This window comes from Peromyscus californicus, unplaced genomic scaffold, assembly GCF_007827085.1.
Source record: "Peromyscus californicus insignis strain IS unplaced genomic scaffold, ASM782708v3 Scaffold_4__1_contigs__length_199733344, whole genome shotgun sequence".
NCBI classification, from domain to species: Eukaryota; Metazoa; Chordata; class Mammalia; order Rodentia; family Cricetidae; genus Peromyscus; species Peromyscus californicus.
The window spans coordinates 104,582,506-104,605,830 of record NW_026294562.1 but is presented as its reverse complement, the minus strand read 5'-3'; the positions used below and the strand labels follow the sequence as shown (position 1 = coordinate 104,605,830).

The 23,325-nt window shown below is 40.3% G+C and overlaps 1 protein-coding gene across 1 annotated transcript in view; it reads right to left on the bottom strand.

The window, feature by feature from the left end:
- Acer3 (alkaline ceramidase 3) overlaps nt 1-21,256 on the bottom strand; it is a 91,112-nt gene extending 69,856 nt beyond the window's left edge. Inside the window, exon 1 of the mRNA XM_052761349.1 lies at nt 21,072-21,256. Within this exon, the coding sequence (XP_052617309.1) occupies nt 21,072-21,174 (103 nt within the window). The 5' untranslated portion in view covers nt 21,175-21,256. The remainder of the gene's footprint in view (nt 1-21,071) is intronic.
- Nucleotides 21,257-23,325: the final 2,069 nt, after the last annotated feature.

Here is a 23,325-nt window from a genome sequence, read left to right as displayed (position 1 = left end):
TTCAATTTGAGAAAAATTAAGCTCTTCCAGAAGCCATAAGAATACACAGCATATGATAACTGATATTTATAAGGTCAACCCACCAGATGAATAATTCTCTGATGGTGGAACCTCGTCAAACAAGGCTTACAAGGACACGGATGCTGAATACTGTTTGCTTCTGTCTGTACTTTTCTTATGTGCTACCACAATTCTTCCTTAAAATAGTTATGAGATCTTCTCCCATAGCCTGGATTGGTAGTGTGTTCTCTCCTTGAATATATTGGGCACAATTATGTCTATGGATCGACAGAAAAATTATTTCTCCTTCTACTGTGTAATTTTGGTGAATAAAATATACTTTTGTAGCCAGGCCTTTGTTCTACAGCTTCAAGACAATAACATACAATTAGTTGATTTAAAACCTCAGAGCAAGTTCAAAGTAGACTACCCGTCCCTGCAAATGAATCATAAAATGAACCTTCACAGAAAATGCACAGGACAAATTCCCAGATGTCTGATTATTGAACCAAGATCACAGGCATAAAGCAACTTGAGTGCCAGTTCTTCTCTTGCTAAAGTCTGGCTAATAACATAAGACCTAACTCCCTGCACAAATTCCTCAGCAATTAACTCTGTACAAACTCCTAACTTTAGTCTTATGATACAAAACTCAAGGGTCAACCAACTAACTGTTTATGTTGGGTCCTGAAATTTGCATAGGTGACAGAATAGCAATTAACCAGAGTCCAGAGAGAAACTGCTTTCATCCAGCTAAACCATGGGAAAAGTTTTCACAACTAGCCAGGGCTACAGAGGATAATCTAACTTTACAGCCCTGAAATAAGAGTTCCAAGTTTCTGTCCTTGTGATCTGAGGTTGCATGCAGGATAAGAAAATATATCTTAAGATTTGGGATGATTTTCATGACACTATCCCTCAGGGAAGTGCCAAGCGTTGCCATGGTTACTCACTCCCAACTGCACAGGCTGCACTCCCCTAGCCAGCACAGCAATCCAAGCCCAAGAGAAATTGACACTTTTAAATGTTAATTTAGAATGTTTATCACACTTAGAAATACAGAATATAATGTATAATTTCTCTATTTTCTAAGCTCCCAAATAGTTTATCTTTTTACCCCCTTTATAGGCTATATCCTTGGCAAGACAGTGAAACAGCTGAATCCTCCTTCACAGCTGCAGCTGTGCCACTAATCAGGAAGCTGATAGATTTATTTTGTGTGGTTATCAGGATGCTCTGCTTCTTATCATTTACTCAAGAAATGTAATGTGGCCCTCAAATGTCACTCTTATATTGTCTAAAGCTTTCTGTTGGGAATATATAACTGGGAAAAGACAAAGAGGAAGATTTTCAACATGGAGTAATAAAGAAAGTTGCCATCAGAAAGGGTGTGTTCCTTTCCTACCCATCAGAAAGTTTAATTCTCACCAACATCGTGGATTTTTCTACAAACCCTGGGTGTGGTCTTGGAGCTGCTTCTCTGAGATTTCAATAAAGCTCAATCTTTTTCCCATATCTTATATATTAGGTAAATCAAATTTTATTTTGAATATGTAGGAGTAAAGTATTAAGAGAACTAGAACAGAAATTTAAAAAGATCATTACATACTATTTGAGTAGCAACACAATACAGCCCACTGGGAATTTCAACCTTGAGCTCTCTGGAAACCTAAATTTATAACCCAGATCCCAGTGATTCAACTCAGAGATAAGCAAACCAGTGCACAAGTTAAGATCCTCTGATATCTTCCATAGCTTCAATGTCTGCCTTACCTTTCTCTTGTTATACCCTCTTGTGCTCCTTTAAATAAAACTTTATGGTGAACATGGTTTATGAAGATGGATGAGTCCTTTAAGATACCCAACCTTGTGCAATCTTTATAATAATATTTTCTATAATTTGCACAAATGCAAAAGTAGACCATGTAGCCAGTTCATATTCTTATAAAACAAAAAGTGTCTACATCTTATACTTTTCTTATACTTTTCCTAGCTTATAATAAATACATTCACATCTACAGATATTCACTTCCCAAAGCAATCCTCTAAGTGGATAAATATAGAAGAATACTCATTTACTAAAGGCATTGAGGCTCAAAAGAGAAAATGATTTGTCCATAGTTCTTCAACTGAGAATGCAGTAGGTTCAAACTTAGGACTAAGCTTATGAATTGTACTATACTGCCTCCAAAATATGAAACAATTACATATCTATGGTATCTCCACAATAACTCTGTGGGTTTAAGGTCACACCTCTTATGCTGATGAGCCTATCTATATTTACCAATGAAGAGATAGATAGTTTTGGGTTTTGTTTTGTTTTGTTTTTTGTTTGTTTTGTTTTTCAAGACAGGGTTTCTCTGTGTAGTTTTGGTGCCTGTCCTGGATCTCGCTCTGTAGACCAGGCTGGCCTCGAACTCACAGAGATCCACTTGTCTCTGCCTCCTGAATGCGGGGATTAAAGGTGTGTGCCACCACCACCTGGCTATGGTAGTTAGTTTTTTATAGCAATTTATAATGTTTATGCTAAGAGACTAAACATCTTCATCCCCTCATTCTATTTATGAGCACCTATTAGAGGGTTAAGGCATTGCGCTGAGTACAACTTTTAGTAAAACAGACATTTTTGAGAAGAAAATAAATAACTTTTCAGTTCATATGCAAAAAGGAAGATAATTTGAATGTGAAAGACAGTGAAGACTTTTTTTTTAGACAGGGTCTCACTATGTAGAGCAGAGGATAGTATAGAACTCACAAAGATCTACTTGCCTTTGCCTCCAGAGTGCACAACCACATCCTGAATTTATAGCAAAGCTTTAAACCCTTAACCAACATTTATATGCTACTTTCAGGTTTATGGAAGTCATTTTCCTCATCTAAACCATAAGATATTAGTAATCCAATATGACAGCTAAAGAAAAATTAAGCAATTTGTCTTATATAAAATATCTCAGCTGGGCAGTGACGGCACATGCCTTTAATCCCAGCACAGGGAGGCAGAAGCAGGTGGCTCTCTGAGTTCAAGGCCAGCTTGGTCTACAGAGTGAGTTCCAAGCTACACAGAAAAACCCTGTCTTAAAAAGCAAATAATGGCCGGGCGGTGGTGGCGCACGCCTTTAATCCCAGCACTCGGGAGGCAGAGCCAGGCGGATCTCTGTGAGTTCGAGGCCAGCCTGGGCTACCAAGTGAGTTCCAGGAGAGGCGCAAAGCTACACAGAGAAACCCTGTCTCGAAAAACAAAACAAAACAAAACAAAAAAAGCAAATAACAACAAACAAACAAACAAACAAACAAACAAAACCCTCAAGGAAAAGTCAGGATTCACATACAAGGATACTGATTGTAAAATTTCTATTCTCGGGACTGGAGATGGCTCAGTGGTTAATCAGTGGTTAAGAGACTGTACTGCTCTTTCAAAGGACCTGAATTTGACTCCCAATACTGTGTCAGGTGGCTAACAACCACTTGTAACTTCAACTCCAGGGGACCCAATGTCCTCTTCTGACCTCTGGCAGGTACTGCACAAATAAATTCAGATTCACACATATAGATAATTTTTAAAAAAATCTTAAAATGTCTATTCTAATTCCACTTTGTGAACTTTTTCATGTTCTGGATTGTGTGTGTTCGTGTGCATGCACGTGTGTGTAGTTATAGTTCAGAAAATAAAATACTCAGTAAGCTTTTACTTATTTTATAAAAAACACTATTAATTTCACATTTTAAAGTAAAATAAGTTACTTAAATGTTTTAGTAAAGATTGTATTCTCTTCATAATTGATGGTTATACATTTTTAATTATAAATTTATCCAATTACATATCACTACCCTCCTAGTATTATTCAAACATATTTTCAAGTTATATAACAAATGAAATAATTCTATTTAGTAAGCTTCTCTGTAAATATGAATAATAAAAACAAATAATTACATTTAGATATAGTTATACAGAAAATAAGCTGTGGAATTCCTTTGAAAATGTGTAAGTGGTTGTTTAAGTGTTCCAATGTTTCCGTCTTCAACTCTATGAGCAGCTAAGTATTAATTTTAAAAGAATATTAGGTAAAAATAATAGGATTATGAATTTACTAAGTTCTTTCAGAGTGTTTATTTTGAATCTGATTCCTAAGTAGTAGGGAAAAAACTTAAAAATTATAATTTTTTTTTAAATTCTCAAACCTCTCAAATGTACTAAGCTACTCCTATCAGAATTTCTGGACCAAGTTTCACTGGAACAAGATATTTTTCTCTAAGGTATTCATTCACTGCCCAAGTGTCAGCTTAAGGTCTGGGGGAAAACAAAAACGACAACTGCTTTAAAGAAAACAGAACAGGTCAGCCAAGTAGAGTGAGCCATGGTACCAAACAGAAGTTTCTCTGTGATCCAGCTAACGCAACAGCATTATCAAATACACACATAATACGTATTTCCATAGTCTTTCATTAAGTTACAATCTAAATACTTAATTTCACATTTTACTTGAAATAATAGAGTTAAAGTGGAAAAAGCAAGTTAGATAAGAGCAAAAGAAACAAACAGTTTTTATATTCTTGGAATCACGATAGTAAATATATTTATACGACATCCTTTGATATAAAATGCCATCTGTGGGTTGGGTATTATTATCCTTATTTTACTTATCAGAGAACTTGATCCCCAGAGAAAGTACATAAGTTGCTCCATGTTATATAGCTGTTAGAACAGAATATCTGGACTTAACTTCATGTCAAATCTCTTTGATAACAAGCTATGTTCCTCCTATCACACCAGACTGAAAAAAAAAGGGAAACAATATAGAAAATACAAAATGACAAGTGTTAATCTCTGCTCATAATTCTAAAGGGCAAGCAAACATATTATATATACATAAGCTGGAACTTATCTAAACTTCTAAAATGTATTTATTTGTATGCCTTATAATTAAAGAAATGCTACTGTTAAAGAATCCTTCACTACTATAAAGAATCATTTATTGGGGCTGGAGAGATGGCTTAGTGGTTAAGAGCACTTGTTGCTCTTGCAGAGGACCCTGGTTTGGTTCCCAGCACCTACATGAAGGTTCACAACCATTTATAACTTCAGTTCCAAGAGATCTGATGCTTTCTTTTGACCTCCACAGTCTCCAAGCATACACATGGTGCACAGACATACAAGCAGGCAAAACATTCACACACAAAATAAAATTATATGTTTACCAAAATAATTTCAGAAACAAAGACAAAAGAATCATTTATCTTTTTTGTTATTTACTTTTTCACTTTTTATTAATTCTGTGCATTTCACATCATGCATCCCAATCCCATTCACCTCCCTGTCCCTTCCATCTGCCCTCTGCCCCTGCAAACTCCCCCACAAAACAAAATAAAGTAAAATTGAAAAGGAAAAAAAAATCTCATCATGGAAGTTGTACTGTGACACAGAGTGTCACACAGTGTACCCTTTAGTCCATACATCTTTATTTGCAAGATGTATGGACTAAAAAGAGTCACTGGTCTGATTCAAGGCCTCTGACTTCTGCTGGACCCTCACTGGGATTCCTCTTGAATATCTTGCTGTTGCCCTGTGTCATGGACATCCTGCAGCTTTGGATCTGCAGGACTGGCCCCTTCATGCACTCCAGATCATGGATGGAGTGGATGCTAGGGTGAGCCAACTCATAGTCCTAGTTCTGGGCATGGTTGGTTGCTAGATTGGTCAGCCCACCAGCTCTACCTCATCCTCATCACTGGCATGAGCTCTTCAGCATCACTCAGGCGAGCTCACCCTATGCAGCAAGCAGTAAGGGGCAGGATGGGTTTTCCTGCTTTCACACCCTCACTTGCACCTACATCACCAGGGCCATCTCTATTGTGTTGCCCAGTCGAGGTACAGAGGCCACTCTCCCCAGTCTACAGCTGGTGAGGGGCAGGGTAAGTTCTCCCACTCCCATGCCCCTGAGACCAGCTCTGTCATTTGCCACAGGTGCCAAGGGGCAAGAGGGGGAGGGCCTCTTTCCCTTGCTCTTGCTAGCACATGGGATACAAGGGGGGCGGGACCAGCTCTCCCACTTCCATGCTCTCAGGGCCAGCTCACCTGTGCTCCTCACCAAAGGATCAGCTCTACTGTCCTGCCCAGGTGAGATGCAGGGCCTGCTCTCCCCAGTGCTGTAGCTGGTGACGGACAAGGTGTGAGGGCAAAGGGCATCACAGGTGGTGAGGGGCATCCCTCGCTTAAGTCACCTTATGGCAGATGAGAGGAGGGGCCATGTCTCCCCTGCTCACTTCATGCCCTGCTCACCCCAGCTATTTACCTTTTTTACATTTTTTTAAGTTTATGTCTCAGTGGGAAAAAAAAATCTATTGTATAACATTGCAAAGCAATATATATAAACTAAGCATAAGAATCAGTAAAATGGGCTGGAGAGATGGCTCAGCTGTTAAGAACACTGGCTGCTCTTGCAGAGGACCTAATTTTGATTTCTATCACCCACATTGGGTAGCTCATAACTGCCTCTAACTCCAGCTCCAGGGTGTACAACATCTTCTGAACTCCACAGGCACCAGCACTCATGTGCCATACATTCACATTAACACACTGCTACACAAACACACACACGTGCAAGCATGTGTGTGAAAAAAATCTTAGAAAATAGGCATTAGCAAATCAATAAATGAATCACAAAAAGATGAAAAAATTCAAAATATGAGTATTTTATAATGTTTAAAGAAATAAAAAGTAACAACAAAAGGCAAGCACAAAAGAAAAAGATTATGACCAACATTGAGACAGATTTAGAAAAAAATCCTCTAGAAATGAAAACTTAAAGAAAACCTAAAATAAGTTGTAAATTTAGAAGAAAAATCAAAATAAGGCTGAATTAATCAAGTAGAGGGGGGTGGGCAGGATAGGGAGGACAAATACATGAAACAATGAAGCTGTGCTGAGTTTCAGAACATAACAGCAGTATCACGTAAAGCACAAGCGTACAAAGCTGAGGTCACATTAGAAGGAAGCAAAGGCAGGTTATGAAAGCCTGCCTATGCTAGACTCTCAATACTACATTCCTGGTATGCCGATACTACTTAGATGATTATTTTGTCAGCTCAAGAACAATTTCATCAAGGTTTAAAAGAAAAGTCTGCAGAGCTGGGCAGCGGTGGTGCACGCCTTTAATCCCAGCACTTGGGAGGCAGAGACAGGCGGATCTCTGTGAGTTCAAGGCCAGCCTGGTCTACAGAGCAAGATCCAGGACAGGCACCAAAACTACATGGAGAAACCCTGTCTCAAAAAAAACAACAACAACAACAAAAAAAAAAAAAAAAAAAAAAAGGAAGAAAAGCCTGCAGAGCAGGCAACCTGTAAATCTCAGAGGCTGCCTGGAGGGAGGAGAAGATTGAAGGGGACAAGGAAAATAAAACCAGGGAGGTCAGACACATGACAGAAAGAACAGCTTTATAGAGAATAACGAAGCCAAAAATGCTGGGGAAGGCCAAAGTGTTAGGGAAATCATGCTTAGAAAAGAAAGACTAAAAGAAAAACATGCTTTTCTGAATCATTTAGAAAACTGGTCAGACTTACAAAGCCTATGGCTGGGACCCAGTAAATTACTATCTAGATGAGTTTCTTATCTCATATATCTATCCACATGCCTACATACAACTGCTAGTTTTAAAATACATAAATCCTTGGTTAAGAGAAAATAAATATCTATCTAGCAATATGCAAACAGCCTTGCACTACAAATACATAGACATGTTGGAAATTTTCAATAAATATATTCTTTGTTTTGTTTTTGTTTCCAAGACAGGGTATCACTATTTAGCTCTGTCTAACCTGGAATTCCTTACGTAGACCAGGCTGGCCTCAAACTCAGAGATCCACCTGCTTCTGCCTCCCCAAGCTGGGATAAAGGTATGTGCCACCACTCGGCTTAATAAACATATTCTTAAACACACAGTTAACTCTAACAGTAGTAAAACTCAAGATACATCTGAGGAATGTGGCACAAAAAGAAATTAAAAAAACCAATATGATAACTAGGTTATGACTGCCCCAAGAGAGTAAGGGGAAGGGCATCAGTGCCTGTTTTAGTACCACAGGAGGGTGAGATTCAACGCTCACACTGGAATAAGACTGAGGCCTTGGAACATTTAAGTAATGGGCACTAGGGCTGAGACTGCCTGGTATGCTTAAAAGGCAACCGACTCACAGCTACATGAAATAAAGAAGTAACTATTCACTAGCATTGAAAAACAAAAGAACTGATGCATATTGGCCTTGTTAGAGGTAAAATAAATAAATAAAAACACAATAGAAACAATAATTATTCCACCTGAGAATATAAAAACAATGTGTGTAGCAGGGCCTGAGGTGCAGACTTGTAAGCTCAACTACTTGGGCAGCTAAGATAGGAGGGTAGAAAATTCAAGACCTGCCTAGGTGACAAAGTGAATTCAAGCCTGGCAATTAGTGAGTGTGTATGTTAAGAAATAAAAAGAAATCTGGGTGTAGCTCAGTGGTAGAGAATTTGCCTAGCTTGTACTTCAGGGCAGCTATGAACTCAGCCCAACAACAACAACAAATCATAAACTCACCTAAAGCATTATGAAGGTTTTAAAATTATTTATTATCGTGTGTGTGTGTGTGTGTGTGTGTGTGTGTGTGTGTGTGTGTGTGTGTGTGTGTATGATGGAGGAAGGGGTGTGTAGGGGTTTGTGTGTGTGTATGTGTATCATGGAGGAAGGAGGATATGTGAATGTCATAACACATGTGTAGAGGTCAGAGGACAACTCTGTGGAGTCAGGAGATTGTACTCAGGTTGCCAGGCTTGTACAATAAGCACATCTACCTGATGAGCCATCTTACAAGTCCCTTACAAAGGGTTTTTGGTTTTTTAGATTTTGTCTTAGTTAGGGTTTCTATTGCTGTAAAGAGGCACCATCACCATGGCAACTCTTATAAAGGAAAACATTTAACTGAGGATGGCTTACAGTTTCAGAGGTTTACTCTATTATCATCATGGTAGGCAGTATGCAGGCAAACATGATGTTGGAGAAGGAGCTGAGAATTCTTTATCTTGATACGCAGGTAGCAGAAGCAACTGTGTACCCTACTGAGCATAGGTTGAGGGCATAGCTTGAGCAAATATGAGACCTCAAAGCCTGCCCCCACAGTGACATATTTCCTCCAACAAGGCCACACCTACTCCAACAAGGGCATACGTCATAATAGTGTCATTCCTTATGGACCAAGCACTCAAACACATGAGTCTATAAGGGACATACCTATTAAACAACCATAGGTTTGGGGAATGTTAGGGTTTTTTTGGATTTTTAAAAATTCTTTTTTTTTTTTTTTGGTAACTCAACAGTGTAAACTTTTTAGATGCCACATCTTGTAATAATGTCAAAAGGCTGAATACTGCCTGTGAGAGCAACCTCTAAAGGAATAAAAAAGAGAGATATCAATCAGTGAAGCTACTGGAACAGCTAAAATACCAGATGTATAAACATATAGCTAAATTAATAAAAAAGACAAGAAAAGGATAAAAAAAAAACCAAGAACACATGCAAGACAGTAAAAAAAATGATAACCAAACCATACAAATAATTATATTACTTATAAACATATGCCAATGAAAAGGCAGAGATTTAAACCAGGTGTGGTGGCTCATGCTTATAATCACAGTACACAAGAGGCTAAGACAAGAGAATTCTGAGTTCAAAGCCATCCTGGCCTATAAAGTAAGAAGTCACATCAAAAACTAAAAGTAAAAAATAAGGAGAAATTGTTAAAATGACTGTGGTGGTTTGAATAGGTATGGCCTATTGCAGGATATTTGTTTACACTGCATGAAGATGTGAATCTATGTTTTTGCCTCACCTGCCTGAGGCATCTGATCAATTTAATAAAGAGATGAATGACCAATAGATAGGCAGGAGAGGATAGGCAGGACTTCCAGAAAGAGAGAGAAACTGGGATGAATCCAGGCATGCTGGAGACACCAGTGAGACACGGAGGGAGTTGGAGACATGGAGGGAGTCGGACATACAGAATGGAGGAAAGGTTAAAAAGTCATGTGGCAGAATGTAAATTAATAGAAGGTTAATTTAAGTTATAAGAGCTAGTTGGGAAGGAGCCTAAGCTAAGGCCAAGCTTCCAATAAAAAGATAGGAAAGAGCCGGGCGGTGGTGGCGCACGCCTTTAATCCCAGCACTTGGGAGGCAGAGGCAGGCGGATCTTTGTGAGTTCGAGGCCAGCCTGGTCTCCAAAGCGAGTTCCAGGAAAGGCGCAAAGCTACACAGAGAAACCCTGTCTCGAAAAACCAAAAAAAAAAAAAAAGATAGGAAAGAAGAGCCATCCATACCAACATGAACTACACAAAATCTGGGTGATTACACTAGCATCAAAGAAAGCAGACTTCAGGATTTAGTTATTACTAGAGAAAATAGATGACATGTCATAGAGGTAAAGGGTCAATAGATCAAGCTTAACAATATGTATACAGCCAAAACTAATAAGAAAATTTTACTATGTACAGAGTTCTGTTTTGCTCTTCTAACTCTACCCAGTCATTACTGTTAAAAGCAGTCTGTTGTAAGAAATTAGAGAACATATCTAAGAGCTAAGAGTGCACATCTAGGATGAGTTAACAATTATTCCCAGTTCCACAAACAAATTATTTCAATTTTGAGCTACACTTTCATTGGGTGAAATATCTCTTTTGATTATTATGCATACATTAGAGGGATCAATAAAAGGATGCTTATAAAATTCTAGGAAGATAAAACAGATTTCAAAAGTACTAAACTTAGTTCTTATTTTTTTAAGTCTCCTCTTCTAAGACTTAAAGTATGGTATAATTTAGCATACCAAGCTTATATAATAGGAAATCAAAACTCAACCTCAAACACTGTTTTCAGTTACCTATTGCTGAAAAACCAATCCAAACTTCAAAATTTCAAAAGACAATTTATTATGTCTCATAGAACAATATGAACAATGAAAGGGGCATGGGTGCATAATGCATATGTGAATAGCCAGGCTTGAAAAGAGTAGTGTGCACAGGGGGAGGGGGAATGGAAAAAGACTGACTACCTAAGAATAAACAAACTAGATATCATGACATGTGAGTATATATTCACCAGAATGGTTAAAATGAAAATAACTAAAGCAAAATACTGACAAGAATATGGACCTGATGCTGTATGTGTAAGTCAGGCATGGTAGCACATGGCTTTATTCACAGTAGTCAGGAGGGCCAGTGTGGGCTACATAAAAAGTTCAAGGCTAGTCTGTGCTACATAGCCAGACCTTGTCTCAAAACAAAAACAAAAAACTATCACTGTAAAAATGGAGAAAAATCCTAGTAGGTTGTTTTTGTTTTTGTTTTTGTTTTTTTTTTGGTTTTTTTTTTTTGTTTGGTTTTTTTTTGGTTTTTCAAGACAGGGTTTCTCTGTGTAGCTTTGCGCCTTTCCTGGAACTCACTTGGTAGCCCAGGCTGGCCTCGAACTCACAGAGATCCGCCTGGCTCTGCCTCCCGAGTGCTGGGATTAAAGGCGTGCGCCACCACCACCCGGCACCTAGTAGTTTCTAATGCAACAAAACATACATTCACTCTATGTCCCAAATATTCCAACTGTAGGGGTTTACCTACAAAAAATAAAAAGCTGGATCTTATAGGCAGGTGTAGTGACACAAGCCTATAACTCAGCACTTATGAGGCTAAGGCAGAAAGACTGCCACAATTTCAAGGTCAGTGAGTACTAAACAGCAAGTCGGCCAGGGCTACATAGCAAGACCATGACAAAATAATAAACAAACAAACAAATAGAAAATAACAAAAATGCATATATCCACAAAAAGACTTGTTCAAGAATGTGCATAGCAGTTCTATTGATAATCATCAAAATCCAAAAACAGTCAGATAGCCACCTCAGCAGGAAAATGTGTTCTGTGTTTCATTTATAGTAAACTACCACTACATAGCAACACAGATGAATCTCAAAAACATTCTGCTGAGCAAAAGAAACCTTACATCAAACAGTAAATACTAGATGATTCATTCCACTTACATGCAGTTCCAGAACAGGCAAATCTACTTTATGGGAGGAGGAAAAAAATCTGAACAATGGTTGTACTGGACAGGAAGGAGGAGGTGACTATTAACCCAGAAGGGGCATGAGGTTCATAGAAAAGCTCCCTATCTTTCTCTCCCGCCTCTCTGACTTGCTGGAGAGAATATAAGGCTTCTAGGGCTTCAGGTATGCTAAGCATTCACTGTACCACAAAGCTACATTGCCAACTCAAAGCTAAATATCTAAATAAGGGTTCTGTTATACAGGTATATTTATTTTTCAGCAAATATAACTTTAATGTTTATGCATTCCATTGAATGAAGACTTTACACCAAAAGGAAAACACATAACAATTGAGTTTTATATAATGAAACAAATGTGGAAGTTTTTAGGGGAAGTGTACTTTGTCAAAAAAATAAAATGATAGGCAGAGAGAAGAATCAGTAAATGAATAGATAGGTGATAAAACGGGTAAAAAAAAATGTTAAAGTAGGAGTGTAGGCAGTGGGTAAATGAACATCCATTGCAGTATTCTTCCAAGTTTGTTGTATATTTGAAATTTTCACCTAAAAAAACATTAAGTTGGGAGGCTGGAGAGATGGCTCAGTTGTTAAGAGTATTGGTTGCTCTTCCAGAGGACACAAGTTCAACTCCCAGCTCCCAATAGAGGCTTATACATGTAAGATCCTCTAGTTGCAGAGGATCAATGTCCTCTTTGGCTGCGTTGCATATTAAGCATGCAAGTGGTGCACAGACATACATGCAGGCAAAGCACCCATACACATAAAATAAAAATAAACAAGATAAAACAATTAAGATACAAAGTGCAGTGGTGGCGCACACCTTTAATCCCAACACTCAGGAGGCAAAGGCAGGCAGATCTCTGTGAGTTCAAGGCCGGCCTGGTCTACAAAGTGAGTTCCAGGACAGCGAGGGCTACAAAGAGAAACCCTGTCTCGAAAAACAAAAACAAAAAAGGATATAAAGTGCTTATCTCACATGCCTGAGATCCTGCGTTCAAAAGGGGCATTTTATACAAAGTAAAATGATACAGAGAATAAATGATTTATCCAAAGTCACAAGCCTGCAGTGGAGCAAAGTTCCAGACTTTAGTATACTGGCCTTTCTATTATCCTGTTGCTTTTTCCATAGTAAAATGCCTAGGATTTTCATGTTACCGTAACTGCTCTTGCTGTCTCTTTCTGGCTCTGTCATTTTGTTGAGTTCTAAACATAAAATTGTAAACTTACTGAAAAATTGAGGGTTTTTTGGTTTTGCTATATATCTTTTTAGCTCAACTGTGTGTTTCTCAAGAATGAACTTTGTAGATGACAGCGCAGTATTGGTGTGTTGCAGTGTCAAATATTAGGTAACCTACAAGTCTTTATAAATCTGTTTTAGATTTTTATTAAGTATCCTATCATTCTGCTCTAATGTACCCATAAATATATCCACCACAACAACCAAAACCATTTACTTGCAGTCTCTGAGTTGGATATATTAAACCTAAATCTTTTTGTACACTGAATTTGATCTTTCATTTGTTCTTCCTTCTTCAGCTGACTTATGGTGTTTTTGCACTGTGAGTTGGATGCAGTTCTGCCTGTCTGCTTTTCCTTAAGAAAAGAATTCTCTTGGGACAAGTGAAATGGCTCAGTGGGTAAAGGCACCTGCCATCAAGTCTGAGGACCCAAGTTCAATCCTTACGAACCAGAAGGTAGAAAACGAACTGACTCTCAAAAGGTGTCCTCTGATGGCCACAAGCATACACACTAAATAAATAAATAAAATATAAATGTAATAAAAAAATTTAACAAAAGAACTATCTTCCTTAAGATAACAGGAATGTCACCTCTGCCAGCCCACAGAGATCCAGGACTAAAAGACTCCTAATGTGTACTCACTTATTTCAAGAAAAATGGAAGGAGCCTGAGAAAAGGAAAGAAAAAGAAAGGAAGCAAAAGTAAGAAACCAGATACCCCTAGTGACATATGTATGAAAGACAATTGGTTAAAGCCTTTTATCCTGAGCTACAGATAAAATTCTAAGTGAATCTTATAATAAAGCCATAAAGACTGAGGGCACTGAGGGCTGCCTACTTCCTTCTGCCTGGGTCCTATAGATAGGATTGAAGAGTGGCAACAAATCCATGAGGGGAAACAATACTTAGCTCATTCCAACTCCAAATAAAAGGTAGATGGTTACATGGTCATACTATGAGTGCTATTCACACTTTCCATCACTGAAGGTGTGGCCAATCATGTTACCTCCTCTAACTGGTGAAGGTCATAACTAAGAATTTTCAAATATTCTTTAGCTTTTTGATAGCAATCACAGCTATTCTGAAGGCTGAGGCAGTAAGTTCAAGGCCTGTCTGAACTACACATAGTGACTTCAACGCTACCTTGGACAAATTAATGAGATTCTGTCTTAAAATAAACAGAGTTAAGCTTAGCTCAGTGGTATGTATATACAGAGAGAGAGAGAGAGAGAGAGAGAGAGAGAGAGAGAGAGAGAGAGAGAGAGAGAGAGAGAAGAGATATGTAGACATATAGGTATAGTTAATGATACAAAGATATAGCTTTAGCACACATGCAGCCCTAGGTTCAATCTCTAATCTGGGGTGGGAGTGAGAAAGGAGGAGGAGTGTGCCTATTTATATCCTACTGGCCTTTCCAACTATCATGGACAGAGAGGCTGCCTATACATAAGAGTTTTGCAGTCTGACAAAGTTTTACAACTTTACAGTTTTACAACTGACAAAATAGCTCAATAAATATTTACTGAATAAATAAAATATCCTGAAAAAAATTTAAAGGCAGGGTCTCTTAATGCCTAGGGTAGACTCAAATTAACTCTGTAGCCAAGAATAGCCTTGAATTTCTGACTCACCTGTCTCTACCTCCCAAGTCCTGGAATTGTAAGCATGAGTTACCACACCCAGCTCCTTAAATAATTTTTAACTGAGTAATTTCTTCTCTAAGGCGATAATAAAAGCTTATAACTCTCTTCTTCCTTTAGGCACTAATTTCTTCCATTAAACTACTAGTACTTGAAATGCCACTTTCTGTAATCTGTGTACCATGGAAGAAAGTTGTCAGACCTAAGTTGAATACTATTTCTGCCACTATTAGTGGCATAGCTATATGCCATTGAGTAGGTAGCTTCTTTCAGACCAAGTTTCTCTTTTTTAAAATGGGGTAGCATCATCTACTTAACAGGAATGCTTTGAGGATTATTAACAGAGGCAATCTTCACTCAGCAGAGCTCCAATATGTATATATTTTAGTTTGCCAGAATTTAGTTAAATAATACTAATTCAAATAAATACACTACAAACTTCACTGCTAGATCTTCAACCAACATGTAATTACATAAATAAATTTTTTAGTGACCAACTAAGGCAATTCTTTCAAAGTTGGTTACTTTCAAAGTCATTAAATAGCTGCTATTCAGTCCATGTACAGACAGCAAAGCATATGATTGAGTTACATCTTTTTCTTCTGGTGACATCTTACAAAAATGAATATTAAGAGGGAACTGGCTAGGCAGGCGGTGGTGGCGCACGCCTTTAATCCCAGCACTCGGGAGGCAGAGCCAGGAGGATCTCTGTGAGTTTGAGGCCAGCCTGGTCTACAGAGTGAGATCCAGGACAGGCACCAAAACTACACAGAGAAACCCTGTCTGGAAAAACCAAAAACCAATAACCAAAAAAAAAAAAAAAAAAAAAAAGAGGGAACTGGCCAACAATGGAAATTCCAAACAAATGTAAACAGAGTTGTAAGAGAAACAGGAAACCATGGAAATGTGTTATGGGATATTTGTACACTGTGTGAAGGTGTATTGCTCTGACTGGTGTTTAAAAAAAAATTGAACAGTCAATAGCTAGTCAGGACTTCAAGGCAGAGAGAGGAAGTAGGAGGAGGAATCTAGGCACAGAAGAGAGATGCGAGGAGACACGGAAGAAGCAGAATAGGCAGTATGTGACAGAATGTAGATGAATAGAAATGGGCTAATTTAAGTTAAAACAGCTAGTTAAGAACAAGCCTAAGCTATAGGCTGAGCTTTCATAATTAATAAAAAATCTCCGTGTCCCACTGGCTAGCAGGACAGAAAAAGACGCATTACAGAAATGTTGATGCTGCTATCATTTAAGAGGCTAAAAATGTACTGCCTGAGGAACTTAGTTAAGGCAAACTTATCAACATAATGAACACAACAGTTGTGATGAAAAAAAAAAAAAAACTGAAGATAACCCAAAAGAATGATAGTGGCCAACAACAAACAAAACTAAGTCAATTCTAATTAAAGGAACTCTTGGAAATATTTCACAATAAGGAAAGCGCAAAGAATAAAATGCTAAAAGATTGTCCAAACTCAGAAAGGATTTGTCAATGCATAGGAAATACATTCATTCCAAGTTATGTGATGAGAAGGCAAGCACTGTTTAAGCTACACTTGATAATAAGTTATTTGACAAAGAAATAAAACACTCGTGTATGTGGTGGCAGGCAGGGGAGCATGTGGAAAGGTCAGAGGACTATTTGTGGGAGTCAATTCTCTTCTACCTTGTAGATTTAGGGAACTGAACTCGGGTCACAAGGCTGGCAGTATGCACTAGGTAAGCGAGCCATCTTCCCAGCCCTGTTTGACAACACCTTTTAAAGTTTATAAAACAACTATAACGTTTCTACTATTAATTATAAGACTGCTTTGCGGCCACCAGGCCTCATAAATTGAGTTTGGTCCCTGGAACCCATATGGTAGAAGGAAAGAACTGACTTCTGCAAGTCATCCTCTGACTTCCATACAATGTAGCATGTATACATCCCTTCTGCCACATAAACAAACAAAATATTATTAGCCAATTTTAGCTTGCATTGTTATTTGTACAGTTCCATACAAAATAGCGGGCGGGCGGTGGTGGCGCACGCCTTTAATCCCAGCACTCGGGAGGCATAGCCAGGCGGATCTCTGTGAGTTCGAGGCCAGCCTGGTCTACAGAGCAAGATCCAGGAAAGGCGCAAAGCTACACAGAGAAACCCTGTCTCAAAAAAAAACAAAACAAAAAAAAAAAAAAAAAAAATAGGAACCACTTATCCCCATAACTTTTAGCACAGCAAGGGGCTTATTATTTCTTACCTAAAAAGACTCTCTTCCTTTCCCCTGGTCTTTCTAATCTTTTCAAATTAAAAGAAGTTTGAATCAACATGGGCTGATAGCTTTTAGCTGGGCAATGGCTGTGAATGCCTTTGATCCCAGCACTTGGGAGGCAGAGGCAGGGAGATCCCTGAGTTCAAGGCCAGCCTAATCTACAGAGTGAGTTCCAAGACAGCCAAGGCTACACAGAGAAACCCTGTCTTAAAAAAAAAAAAAAAGCCGGGCGGTGGTGTCGCACACCTTTAATCCCAGCACTCGGGAGGCAGAGCCAGGCGGATCTTTGTGAGTTCGAGGCCAGCCTGGTTTACAAAGTGAGTTTCAGGAAAGGCGCAAAGCTATGCAGAGAAACCCTGTCTCGAAAAACCAAAGAGATTGCCAGATAGATAGATAGATAGATAGATAGATAGATATACAAATTTATTAAAAAAAGAAGACAGCCGGGCGGTGGTGGCGCATGCCTTTAATCCCAGCACTCGGGAGGCAGAGGCAGGCGGATTTCTGTGAGTTCGAGGCCAGCCTGGTCTCCAAAGCGAGTACCAGGAAAGGCGCAAAGCTACACAGAGAAACCCTGTCTCGAAAAACCAAAAAAAAAAAAAATAAATAAAAAAAAATAAAAAAAAATAAAAAAAGAAGACAGCTTTTCAGGACTGAACGTTATCACTGCCACATCTGTGGTTCCTCAAACTCAATTATTATCCAAAATATACACTGTAATGCTGAAAGATGGCTGAATAACTTGAACGGTCATTCAGTTTGTCTTTTGTGATAATATAGGATTTCATGTCTGTTCTTCTCCCTTGAATGCAAGGGCAAAACAGTAAGTGTAATAAAAGCAATGATGGAGAAGCAAAAGTGCATAATAGATTTAGAATACAACCTCAACCTGAATACTCTTTCAGTACAACTCATTGCAACTTGGGATAAATTATATCTTGGATTGGAGACATGGCTCAGCCATTAAAGGCTAGGCTCACAACCAAAAATACAAGAAATATACGCTCTTTCCAGGGATTTTGGCTCACTCCTGTGATCCTAGGACTTGGGATGCTAAGACAGGAAGAGTACCAAGAGTTTGAGGTCAGCCTGGCCTAAATACACATTAAACATCTGGAGTGTCTGAGCTACAGAAACCCTTTCACAAAACAAAACTAAACTACAAATTAAAAATAAATGAACATTTCAAGTTCTTAATCTGTGAAATGAGCATAATAACACCTTCAGAGAATTATTGTAAAACTCAAGAGGTAAAATGTATCAAAGGTTTAGCAAATTATGGTACATAGTGAGTACTTAGATAATAAATATTATTATCCTTGATAATACTACCATTAAAACTCACTAATGTAAATATTATAGAGCTGCACTCTTCAGGAGTATATATGTATTAATTATCTTTTGCTCTCTTGCTTATTTTGTTTTTGTTTTTGTTGTTTTGTTTTTGAGAAAGTGTTTCATGTAGAAGAGTCTGGACTTGAATTCCTGCTCTCACCTCCCTCGTGCTGGAATTATAGACATGTGCCAACACACTCAGTTTTTTAAATCTGTGTATTATTCAAAGGCCAAATCCTCACACTTTAAATTATGGTAGATATCTACCACTATGTTATATGGTCAGACAATGTGACTCAACCTCCTTTAGGTCATTTTCTCCCAAAATATGTACACAAAGAGTTGCCAACACATTCATTTACCCTCTTCACGCAACCCTTCTGATTGCTATGTCAACGGCTTCCTTCAGTCTACTCAGTTTCCTCTTCTGAGGACATGAAGAAGTAAAGCCATTTCCCATTTCTCAGAGCTATTTGCCAAAATACTAGTATCTTCCTCTCTCACAGTTCACATGACTCAACTGCCAGTTTTCTCTTTTGATTCTAATCTAAAACCTTAGTTCTGAACTAAAAGTCTTTATTACCTATGGAGATTAATAAAACTGAATAAGGCTAGTACCTTTACTACACAGTTCCTCTTCAAATAAATGACTTATGTGAGCAATGCCTATTTTAGCACTTTCAGTGACAAAAAGCTCTTGCTCCCTTTACCCCCAAGCCAATTTGTTCCAAGACAGAATCACTGGTTAGAAGGTTTTTCCTTGTGTTGAAGCAAAAAATCTTTCCCCTTACAGTTATTTTCTTCCACCCACTGCACTTGGTTCTACATTCTAGAGAAAGTGAGTGAACTTCAAGCCCATCCAATATCTAAAGACTCCTAAGAGGGAAAAACAAAAAGCCACACACTTCCAGTTCAGAGAACATGATTGTAAGTCTCCCTGGTGGTCATGAGCCTCTGATATTCTTGCCAAAGCTATCTAAAAACGAACTGGCAAAGTGCTTCCTTGGCCAATGTTTGGGTTGCCAAGTAATTACCCTATAAATGATTACTTTGTCTGTTTTCTCCTTTACTGTATAAAAACTATTCATTAAAACTAGTAGTTCAGAAAAAGTGATGCTCAATCTAAATCATGGTCTCAAGGGCATGGGACTAGCATCCTGAAAACTGCAAGACTTTCTGCCGGATTATCTGGCGTGAAACTCGCCCTGGAGAAGGACTCAAGAATGGGAATGTTAGCTAAGAAGAGTTTTGCCTCACGGCCTAGTAAAGTGGGCCCATTCAAAAGAAGGCAGTGGCAGTAGCAACCAAAGACTATTTATTCTCTGCTTCTTGCCAGAAACAAACAAACAAAAAGAATGATAAAACACTGTGCTCTCAAAAGCTGGCTAAACTGGATGGAAAAAGTGGCAGATTTCTTTCTAGCCTGGTAGGAATAATCATCTAGGAATCTCTTTCTCTCTCTCTCTCTCTCTCTCTCTCTCTCTCTCTCTCTCTCTCTCTCTCTCTCTCTCTCACACACACACACACACACACACACACACACACACACGAGAGAGAGAGAGAGAGAGAGAGAGAGAGAGAGAGAGAGAGAGAGACAGAGAGACAGAGAGAGACAGAGAGAGACAGAGAGAGACAGAGAGAGACAGAGAGAGACAGAGAGACAGAGACAGACAGAGAGACTGACAGAGACAGAGACTGACGGAGAAAGACAGAGACACAGAGAACAGCAGCCAATCGCGGATTCAGAAGGTGCATTCATGGAAAGAAGTGTCCTCAGATGACCATTAACCCCCAGCAAGTCTGACAAGCTAGATGAAGAGGGGAGCAAGGAGACTTAGTCTCTGGTGCTCTTGGGAGAGTGGCTGGAGCAGGAAGGTAGTGACTAGGTGCTCAGGCTTTCCACTTCTGGTGCAAGATGAACAGCGATCGCTGGCACTTGCAGACACCGGGGTAGGGGTGAGAGTGGGGGTGGGGGGTGGGCGGGGGGCTTCGGCTACGAGAAACGGTAACTGTTCCCTGGAGGTGAGCGAGGTCTAATGAGAACGGCGAGAGGAAGGGAAGGGCCCCGAAGAGTTTCCCAGACTGGGGGAGGATGAAGCCCGTAAGCGTCCCCTTCGTGCCCGGCTGGCCGGCTGAGGCGGGTAGCAGCAGTCGGGCTGGCGTCCCAGGGCCCGCGTGACAGAGACCTCCTCAGCCCCGACCTCAGGACGGGCAGCGCCCGGCCTGGCCGCAGCGGCTCAGGTAGGAACTCCCGTTCCCAGCCGCGCGCCTCACTCTCTCCTCGGAGGTCCAGGCGCGGCTCCCACGTCCCTTCCGTGCCCGACCTGGAGGCCCCCCGAAGCCAGCCCCGGCACAACGGGCGGCCTCGCCGGCTCCCCGGCTTCCCCCGGCCACGCACGCCCGGCTGCCGCTCCCGGGCCCGGCCTGGAGCCTCCCCTCGCGGCCAGGTTCGCCCTCCGCGTTCTCCACACGCCGCGTCGCCCCTCAGCGCGCGCCCTCGCTCCCCGCCTCAGGCCCCCACTCACAGAACTCAGCGATGAACAGGGTCACCGCATAGTTCTCCTCACACCAGTCCAAGGTGGAGGTCGTGGGGCCCCAGTAGCCTTCGCGGTCCCCAGCCGGAGCCATCGCGCCGCCGCCCCACACTCTGCTCGGCCGCTCCCCGGCCGGCTCAGGCAACGCGCGCTCTCCGGCGCCCTCCCCACCCGAACCAGAAGGGCGGGGGCGGGGCCAGAGGCGTCACTGAACCTGCCCAGCGACAGGCCCCGCCCACCGCGCCTCCGGACCGCCTCTCCCTTCTGCACAGCCCCGCCCACCGCGTCCAGGGCAGGCGCACAGGGCCTATCCTGATGGTTCGGGGGTGACCCGGTCGCTCCTGGGCCCCGGGGAGTAGTGATCAGCCGGAGGAGTTGGGAAAGCGGGGAGCCCGGCCGATCTTTACACGCCCGTGGCGCAAGGTTGGAGGCGTCTAGCACCCTCTTTCCGGTCTGGATGGGACCAAGCCTCTATTAGTGTGTGGGCGGTCTGGTTTAATTGGGGCGAGTGTGAGATGAAACCTTTCTCTGGCAAGCCCAGGACTAGATTAAACTTGCACAGTGAGGCACCTCGGCGTCTAACTCTGGCCGCAGGCCTCAAAGGAGGAGACTAAAAAGAGCACCCCTAGCCAGCTCCGGCGGTTCCCGGGAAGTCACTCTGAGTGTCCTGTGGAGACAAAAGAAAGGGGGCAACGACTCAGAATGGACAGACTAAAAAAATAGGTGTTGGCATCCTTTAAAAGTATACACTGGCCTGGCGGCGGAGGCGCACGCACTCGGGAGGCAGAACCAAGAGGATCTCTGTGAGTTCGAGGGCAGCCTGGTCTACGGAGCGAGATCCAGGACAGGCACCAGAACTACACGGAGAAAACCTGTTCCGAAAATTAATAAATAAATAAATAAATAAATAAATAAATAAATAAATAAATAAATAAATAAATAAATAAATAAATAAATAAATAAATAAATAAATAAATAAATAGATAGATAGATAGATAAATAGATAAATAGATAGATAAATAGATAAATAAATAATTGATTAATAAATAAATAATAAAATAAATAATAAAATAAAATATACACTGGATAAAGCACTAAAAGTATGTGACTTCCCTTTGGGTGTCTATGCATAACGTTTTCTGCCTTCTTAAGTGAGACTTACTCACTTGTCAACCACTAGCCTCCCACTGCTTACAACATCAGGACTGGAAGACACCTCAGTCTCCAGACTGGGCTGTTAAGAACGTAAACATAGGCTTGTGAGATGGCTCAATGGATTTGGCTAAAGACATTCCGCATGTGAAGCCGGCAGCCTGAGTCTTATCTCACTCAGGAACTTTGTAAAAATGCAAGGAGAAAACTGACTTCACAAAGTTGTCCTCTGACCTCCCTACAGGCAACACTCACTCACACACACACACACACACACACACACACACACACACACACTAATAATAATAATAATAAGGAAAAATTTAAAAATAATAGACACATCTTGTTGTCTTTTGTGCTCTCCAGGTTATGAAGATAGATGCTACTCAGCTTCCATAGTCCTTCCTTTGCTCCTGAATTAGGCCAACTCCCCACTGTTCCTTTAAAACCCAGCTCCCTGAAGACCTCCCTAACTCTCACACCCAAGAGCCCCTCTGTCCTTCATTCTTATCCTACAGTCATGCTGCTTGAATGGAGACCTTGCTTTCCATACTTTGTGATCCAGCCTGCAAGGTTTTACCTGGCCACACTATGTGAAACAAAGAGCACAGATCAAGGATTATACCATTGCTGTTTTCTAAGTGAGTCAGATAAGCCATGACCAAAAGGAAAAAGAAAAGGGAGAGATGCACATCTTTAGTCACAATGGGATGCCACTCAAATAGGTTTGTCAGAGGTGATCCACTGTAAGTCAAGGCACATCTGTATTTGCTTTTTAAAAAAGTATTAGTTAAGCCAGGTGGTGGTGGTGAACGCCTTTAATCCCAGCACTCGAGAGGTAGAGGCATGCAGATCTGTGAGTTTGAGGGCAGCCTGATCTACAGAGCTAGTTCCAGGACAGCCAGGGATACACAAAGAAACCCTGTCTCAAAAAGCCAAAAAAGAAAGAAAGAAAGAAAGAAAGAAAGAAAGAAAGAAAGAAAGAAAGAAAGAAAGAAAGAAAGAAAGAAAGAAAAGAAAGTAAGAAAGACATTCCATAGTCTATTTTTTTCTCCATATGAAATATGAATGACACCTGAAGTTTATCTTTGGC